The sequence below is a fragment of the Dermacentor silvarum genome, chromosome 2 (assembly GCF_013339745.2).
Source record: "Dermacentor silvarum isolate Dsil-2018 chromosome 2, BIME_Dsil_1.4, whole genome shotgun sequence".
Taxonomy (NCBI): Eukaryota; Metazoa; Arthropoda; class Arachnida; order Ixodida; family Ixodidae; genus Dermacentor; species Dermacentor silvarum.
The window spans coordinates 83,532,998-83,541,382 of record NC_051155.1 but is presented as its reverse complement, the minus strand read 5'-3'; the positions used below and the strand labels follow the sequence as shown (position 1 = coordinate 83,541,382).

At 47.6% G+C, this 8,385-nt stretch overlaps 1 protein-coding gene across 1 annotated transcript in view; it reads left to right on the top strand.

Moving 5' to 3' along the window:
• The first annotated feature begins 730 nt into the window (after positions 1–730).
• The window catches only part of LOC125943472 (uncharacterized), a 77,218-nt gene continuing 69,563 nt past the window's right edge, over positions 731–8,385 (top strand). Inside the window, exon 1 of the mRNA XM_049662805.1 lies at positions 731–1,376. Coding sequence (XP_049518762.1) covers positions 1,338–1,376 — 39 coding nt within the window. The 5' untranslated portion in view covers positions 731–1,337. The remainder of the gene's footprint in view (positions 1,377–8,385) is intronic.

Sequence of the window (8,385 nt, the reverse complement as noted above, 5' to 3'; positions counted from 1 at the left end):
ACTGTGCTGCGGGTGCTGTGACGTTTTTTCTACTCACCATGCGCGCTGTTTCAAGAGAAAGGTTGAACAGCTTAGGAATACGGCTGACATATTTTCGTTCATAGGCCTATTTACTAATCAGAAAACATTCTAGTCTCTTACCTACAGCATGCTGCATATATTAGGACAGCTAAAATGGTGGCGGAACTGCCTATATGCAGTTCGCACCTACCACGTCTCAGTATTCGTGTGCTGTTTCCATGGAGACTACGTTTAAGCTGATGAGTTGAGACGGGAAGTTTAGGCCAATTGTTTATTTTTTTCTTACATCCTCATCGGCCCTACCCAACACATAAGCACGAACTATGGGTCTAGAAAAATTTTAGTGGCACTTCTATTGTGCCTATAAATGCCTATTTCGGCATTGGGGCCTCTATTGGATTTCCACAACCTAAAAATGCCTATTTACTTGTCGTGGCCTAGTCTTACTTTGTTTATAATGTTATCCGCTGGGTAAATTGGCTGAAGGCAATCAATTGTTGTCAAAAACTTTGCCGGTGTAAAGACTGTTATAAATACCTTTGCCGCAGATTAGAGCAGTGCTGTGTTAAAGGCTCAATTTTCACCACGGGATAATCATCACACCACGTCTACATGAGCACAACATCTACATCATCGGGATACAACAATGACCCGGAATGTAAGGATAATTTTGAACTTTCAGAAAAGACTCGTCACCATCTCCAAAAGACCTGTCGCTTATAGAGTTCGAAAGCTCAGTCCGTCTCGGACAAAAATAGGAGGTTTTCGTTACTAGGACAACGGTCACAGATTCTGACCTGGGAACATTGTGCAATTCAATAGGGCATTGGATCATAGAGCATTCTGAAATGAAAATATGTGCCGCTAACTTCGTTGTATGTTGAACGTTCTTTTTCTGCAAACACACCAGTACTGAGCGATAAAACGGGAAACATGAAGCCCGAAAATCTCGAGACGGTGCTGGTACGCGAATGCTTTTAGAAATTGTTTGTTGGTTTCTAGTGATTTAGTGGGCTGCGTTACTTGGAAATTTATAATCTTTCCTTATATGTGCCGTGGAAATTCTTATTAATTGAGCCTAAACGTTCCTAAAATACCCTATCTAGCGCCTATATATGTCCTCAAATGGCAGCTGTAATGCCTCTTGAAGGCGCATAAAACAGCATTTTTTAAAGCCCAAGCTTCCAGAATCTACTGATGAGGTTTCTTTTCAGCCGCTTCGTTGAAGATGCTGAGCACGTATAGAAGCCGGCGTTGTCCACTCTCCTTATCCCTACTGTCCGCCGGTGAATGACACATCTCTCTATGGATTTCTAATGGAAAGGCTTCTGACGCCTGGATGCAAGACGGCCCTGGTAAGACACTGAAACAGCTCGGAGAACAGAACTGGCTTGCCGTGCGGAGAATATGTGCGAACAAATCTGGGGCAACAATATGTGGAGTCACAAACAGTACTAAAGTTCGCTTAAGCCAATGAGCGGGAGAGAGTGAACAGGAGGAGTAGCAATACCTTGATTGAAAAGGGGCGGGAGGTGAATGGTTATGAGCTCGATGGGTGGGGCCCCAAGCCCAGGGCTCCACTGGCTTCTGCCGCCTGCCTTACGTGACCCAGAAGTGCTAGCTGCACCTCGGGGTAAGAGCTGGCGAGTTGTGCCTCACATTGCTCCAAAGTGTTGAATAGTTCAAATTTACCTGAAAAGATATTTAAATTTGGTGGTCTATTTTGGAAACCCCACGAAATGTGATGTAGCGATGGGAACGTTTCAGTTCCAATGGATACAATCTTTCTGTTTTGCAAACTGAGAAGATGTCAATACACGAACGAAGAAACGGTATCGGGGCTTTCTAATCGGTTCTAAATGCTTTCTTTTTTTCTAATCCTGTCTTACTCTTGACCAATCTTCGCAGTTATGCGCCATGAATAGATTGAAACCAGATGAAACCAAACTTAAACTAGCGGTGCTGTGCTGGGCATTGTGTGTGCTGCGAATGTATGGTGAAAACATGCCACTACCAAGCAGAGATAGGTACGCATGTACTTCCCGTTATCCTTGCTTCATAGTTAAACCGTTCTTACATCTTAGTACATACAGTGCTTAGATCGTATCTATACTGTAGTAAATGAACGTCTGAGTCTGCACGAGATGTGCTTTGAAGCTCAAACTTGAAAACTTCGGCGTCAAATTTCTGATACCTGTGTCAAGAAAGGCAAGCTGTAAAAGAAAGATCGGGCAGCATGTTAACACTCCTGTAACCCGTGAAGGCGAAAGCCTGCTGCACACTTGGTAATGCAATAAGTTTTACGATCGGAGGGGTCTTTGCCGTCTCACATCGTCGCGTTGCTCCTTTCGCAGTTCGGCTTTTTCGGCTAGTTTCCGACGCTTAGCTGCGGCTTCACGCGCTAGTATAGCGGGCTCAGACTCGCGCCAACGACTGTTTCTCCTCGACTTTACGTGGCACCCTCCAAGCAGGGAAAAGCAGCACTCGTGGTCGAACGCCTTGCTTTCGCCGAATCGCACGTCGCACCTCGTTTCTCGCTTGGCGAACATCCTCGGCCGTAGCGTTCTGCCGAGGCCTACAAGCCCCATCAAATCCATGCCACATGCAATTTCTCAAAGTAGACGGGAGACGCCTTGTCCTACTGCAAAATCCGCTAGGCCCCGGGCGAGCGACCTCCATCGCCGTATCTCCCGGGTGCGACTGTTTTCACAACAAATCCGTGCAGGGGCGTTGCCTCGCCTCGATGACGGATCACCATTAATTTTTTTTTTCGACGAAGACGACGACGCTCGAACGCAATCATGTGGTTCGCATGAATACATGCTCAGGAAGCGTGACTGTGTGGCTTGACAAATACGGACCATAAAGTTTACACTAAAGTACTAGTGAGACAATTGCAAACTGTTATAAAAGAACTTGTGGACCCTCATCAAACCTGCGGTGTCAAAGGGAGATCAATATTTTTGAATATACACACTGCAAGGACCATACCGGAATGTTGTGACGAAAAGGAGTGCCGAGTGGCCATGATACAAATTTATCTTGAAAAGGCTTTTGATAGAGTCGTCCATGATGTCATTTTCTTGCTTTTTAGAACATGTTAAAGCCGGTTCAGTGATAACATATGAAGTGAGAATGGTGTACAAAGATTGTACTGCTAAATTAATAATTAATAGAAAATTAAGCGTCAGTATAAAAGTGAAGTCATCAGTAAAACAGGGATGCGGCTTGTGGCCTCTTCTGTTTGCCTTGTATTTAGAGCCGCTTTCTTTGAAAATAATTAGAAGCCAATCTATTCGTGGATTTATCTATTGAGGAATTGAGACTACAGTTGTGGTTTATGCGGATGATGCGACAATTTTTTGCAGAGATACGGAGAGTGTTGATAAAACTATCAAAGAGGTTCTTTCCTTCTGTGCCGCAACTGGAAGTGCTGTCAACTGGACTAAGTGCCTAGGCTTATGGCACGGTAGCTGGTCACAGACACCCGGCTATTTTTGCAACATAAATTTCAGCGTTAACCCTGCAAAATACCCTGGGGTGCCATTGCAACATTATCGTGACAGTGCAGAGTATTGGAGCGAGGAAATCAAAAGAGTTAGAGACCAGACAGAAAAATGGGGTGGGCATAATTTTTCGATATTTTCAAGAGCTAATGCGTGCAATTTGTTTTTAGTTACAAAAGTGTATTATGCATACAGTGTTATGCATGGCAAGAGTTTCGGTGCAGAAATTATATAGAGTGTTTGCTGTATTTATATGGGGATCTACTTGGGAAATAACTAGCCGATGTAACTTGTCTCATTCCATAAAGAATAAGGGACTGGGGCTAACACATTTGTTTTTGAAACAGATCGTAAGTAGGTTCTTTTTATTATGGGATCAAAGTAATATATTTCTACGTACTGTTATTCAAGTGAGATTAAGTTCTTCCTTGCCTGAGTGGGTTGTCTCATCAAGAATTGAACGAACACCAACACCAATTTGTTTTCTGAAGGAAGTTATGTCCTTTTCATTACTGAAAGCACATTTCTCGAATGAATTTTTGTCTTTTGTGACGCGAAAGAAACTGTATCGGTATCTTGTAGATGCTTCCTTACCGCTTCCTGTATATCGCACGATATAGAACTTAGGACCTGAACGCAATGTGTAGAAACGCGTGAAAAAAAATGCCTGTTGACCTTCAGCGAAAACATTCTTTTTTCAATTGCATTCTGGAACTCTCCCTGTGAAGCCATGGCTACAAAGTAAAGGCTTATTTGTTCCATGGTCTATTAACTGCATCATATGTAACAAATCTGAGACTATCGAGCTCATCTTGCAGGATTGCCATGGCTCCGTTTTCTTGTGGGACTGCTCTCAAACGAACTCTGAAGAAAGAACTGCCGATAAGCCCTTTCGGTATTCGTTTCTTGCCATGCGCAGACGCAGAGGGAGTACCGGCTGACAGGATAATGGTTTTGTGTATGAACAGTGTGTGGAAAACGCGCATGGATGTCAGGAATGCCTGCGCAGATGCAAGGTCGGCAAGGCAACACCTAATTAAAAGTCTCACGTACACGCGGGATGCCCTAAAGCACATGATTGAACCACCAGAGTGGTTTCAGGAGCTTGACGTTTTGGTGTCCTTGGTGGCATCTTTGAAGGCCTTTCAAATTAGTACAGTCTAGCCAAATTATGTAATAATATTGTGTAGCGCCAAGTGACCTGCTTTGTATTTGTACGGGTCTTTGAAGGCCTTTCAAATTAGGACAGTCTAGCCAAATTATGTAATAATATTGTGTAGCGCCAAGTGACCTGCTTTGTATTTGTACGGGTGTATGTATTGTTGCGAAGAGGGTAATAAAGAAGAAGAAAGGCTGTGTGGCCTAGTGGTTTCGACGCTCGCGTTGGGACACCGGGGTACGCGGGTTCGAATCCCACCTCGTCAATAAGTTTATTTTCTATTCTTTTATGGTAACATCATTCTTTTTTGCCTCTCTGTTTGGTGGCGCGGCCGGTTGTGCCACGGGGTAGCGGGAGAAGCTGCGGTGCCTGGCGCCGACTCGAACCGGCGGTCGTTAGGGTGTTGCGGAGCGCAGCGTAGCAACACCCCAAATAAAAAATACTGCTCTAGTTAGGTAGATTGCTCCCTCCCTGACAGTGAGATTATATTTGGATCATCAAAACGGTGCTGCGTTTATTTAGGAATATCATCGATCCCTTAACAGCAGCCACAGTTGTGCGTACAAGTCTGGGAGGTGACAGTGGTCTGCCTTTTCCCGTCTTTCACCGCCAAACAGAGAGCAAGAAAAAAAAAGAAATGCATGGTGATACGTCATCGATGCGAGGCCCCGCCCCTGCACGGATTTGTTGTGAAAACAGCCGCACCCGTACCTCCTGCTTCGCAGTCGACTGTCGCCACAACCGCCGCCTGCGCCAAGTGACGCAACACCTATTTTTGTTTCTGCGAGCACCGCTCGTTCCCCTCTCCACCCTCCCCTCGCTCGGAGATCACGTGGTTTACTGTGATAGCAATTATAGGATACCCCAAGCGCATTTCTGCGGTCGCCGCCGCCTTGGTGTTTAGTACAAAGTCCAAGGGCGATAACACCGTCGCCACGCGCCGTATGCTGTGTGTGCGAGTGAAAGCGCAAGAGGGGAGCCGATGTTGTGGCTCAATCTGGCGCGCGCTGAAGAGGGAAGTTGACAGGAGATGCGCCATCTTCCGTCGCGCGAAAGGCGTGGGGGGATGGGAGGGGTGCGTGGTTCTCCAACAGCAACTGCGTATTTCGCAACCGCGCGCATGGGGAACCGACAATCGCTGCTCAATCTCGCTCGCGCAGGGAGGGAAACGGATAGGAAGCGCGGTAGGGAAGGGGGGAAGGGCGGCGTTTTACTCCGGCACCAACTGCGTACTTTGCACGGCCGCGCGGGCCTTATGTTGAAAAAGATCTGCAGGCGGTTCGTACCTTTGGGCATACGGTGCATGTCCTCGTCGCTCACTTTGCGTTGAAGCGATACGTAGCACAAAGGTCACTTCGCTCCCTGCTGCCGTGCTTCCTGACGCCAGCGATTTTGACAGCGAGTGTTCGTGGTCATCGAGTGAGATGTATTCATGTTTGCCTGTATGCGCTGATACCATGCTTGGCAATTTAGTTAGTAAGTGGCTGTTTGCAACTTTATACGCCTGATTAAACTACTATGCTTAGTTTGTATAGCTGTTTACTAACTTGCTGTCGTAATCGATGCTTCGCTTACGGGCGAAACTGCGGCTTTTTTTTTATTGCGATAGCAATTATATGGACACTCAAAAGCAGATTTCTGCCGTCGGCGTCGCCGTCGCCGTCGCCGTCGCCGTCGCCGTGAGGTTCCGTATGACGTCATTTGGAGATGAAATCGTCGCCGCGCGCCGAACGCTGTATGTGCGAGTGAAAGGGCGCGAGGGGCGCGTCTTTCACGGGGAGTGAACGCACGGCGGAGAACAAACGCGCGTTCTGCGCCGTGCTCGCTTAAGGGCTGCAGAAGTAGGCGTCTCTTTTCTCCTTTACAATCACCATATATGTAGAGCAAACGCGCCTTCTTCGGACGCGCGAGAGGCCGTGGGGGAGGGGGAGGGAAGGGAGGCGACGTTTAGCTGCGGCACCAAGTGCCTATTTATATCAGAGGCTCCAGCAACAGTCACCAACGCCGCACGCATTTTGAGCTAACGCGGGCAAAACGCCGATGGCGTCGACAACAGTTCTGCGTGTTGTTGCTACCAAAGCCGCTCACCTTACTTCGTATGACATTGCTGTGTTGCTATCGCATTCATTGCTTCGCCCTTAGGGCGAAACTGTGACATTTTTTTTTTCATTGTACCACTCGACTATACGCCGCATATTATTGCGATAGCAATTATATGGACACTCAAAAGCAGATTTCTGCCGTCGGCGTCGCCGTCGCCGTCGCCGTCGCCGTGAGGTTCCGTATGACGTCAATGGAGATGAAATCGTGGCCGCGCGCCGCCGAACGCTGTATGTGCGAGTGAAAGGGCGCGAGGGACGCGCTCTTTCACGGGGAGTGAACGCACGGCGGAGAACAAACGCGCGTTCTGCGCCGTGCTTCCTTAAGGGCTGCAGAAGTAGGCGTCTCTTTCCTCCTTTACAATCACCATATATGTAGAGCAAACGCGCCTTCTTCCGATGCGCGAGAGGCCGTGGGGGAGGGGGGGAAGGGGGAGGGAAGGGAGGCGACGTTTAGCTGCGGCACCAAGTGCCTATTTATATCAGAGGCTCCGGCAACAGTCACCAACGCCGCACGCATTTTGAGCGAACGCGGGCAAAATGCCGACGGCGTCGACAACAGTTCGGCGCGTTGCCGGTGCTGCTGCATGTCCAAGTTTATACAGCTGATAAAGCTAATATCATTACTCCGTATATGTCTCTACAAATTTGCTATCGCAATTGATGCTTCACCTTTCAGGTGAAACTGCGACAACTTTTTTATCAAGGCCATCGCGCAACGAGCTGCTTAAGGCTTTCGCCTTGAAAACTTACAAAACAATTACATTTTAGAAACAACCCTATTGCAAAAACCAGCGCCTTCCAGTGCCTTCCAGTGTGAAACCAGCGCATTTTTTGACACTGGGTGGCACTGGGGACACTGGAGCAGGCTGGGAGTCACTGGGAGTCACTGCCACACTGGTGAGATCGCTGGAGAAGTGCGGGAACACACTGGACAAGACGATGGTTTCACTGCTATGATGCTGGGGCGCACTGGTGTGCGCTGTACACGCGCTGGTTGGCGCTGGAGTTCGCTGGCTCGTACTGGAGACTGCGCTGGTTTCGTTTGTGCCGCACTGCCGGAGTATAGGCGCAGTTTATTATTAAATGCTTGATACAATTTCATGGGCACCTCCTGTCTTAAATATCGCTATAAGTTGGGATCATAAATGTCTGTTTCGTGTCGGCGGTGTTGCAGCTTTGAATAAAGGTGCGTGAGCTAGCCCATGGATATGCGACACTTCAGATCACTTTCGCTTTGTAACATTTCCCATTTGACTGTGGGGATAGCTGTATTCGTGAACAAAATTACGAAAACGCAGATAACGCCTCGATTTCTCGTAGTTTGTACGCAATCGATGACTGCGAGTTGTCGCAGTGTGGTACAGTCGACACGATACCGAGCAGCCGTTCAGACTTGTTCGAACGGACCTCAGAAAGCCTGCCACTGATTGATATTATCGCACGGACAACAAATCTGCGGTGACTCGTGAGCTTCCACTTTCCCTGCTGTACTAAAAATAATAGTTAAGAGGTTCTGAAGCTCAAATACAAACATTTTCGCATTCGCCAGGTACCTACACCGAGATCGTTCGCTTCAACTGAAGGCCCGTCGGCCCGT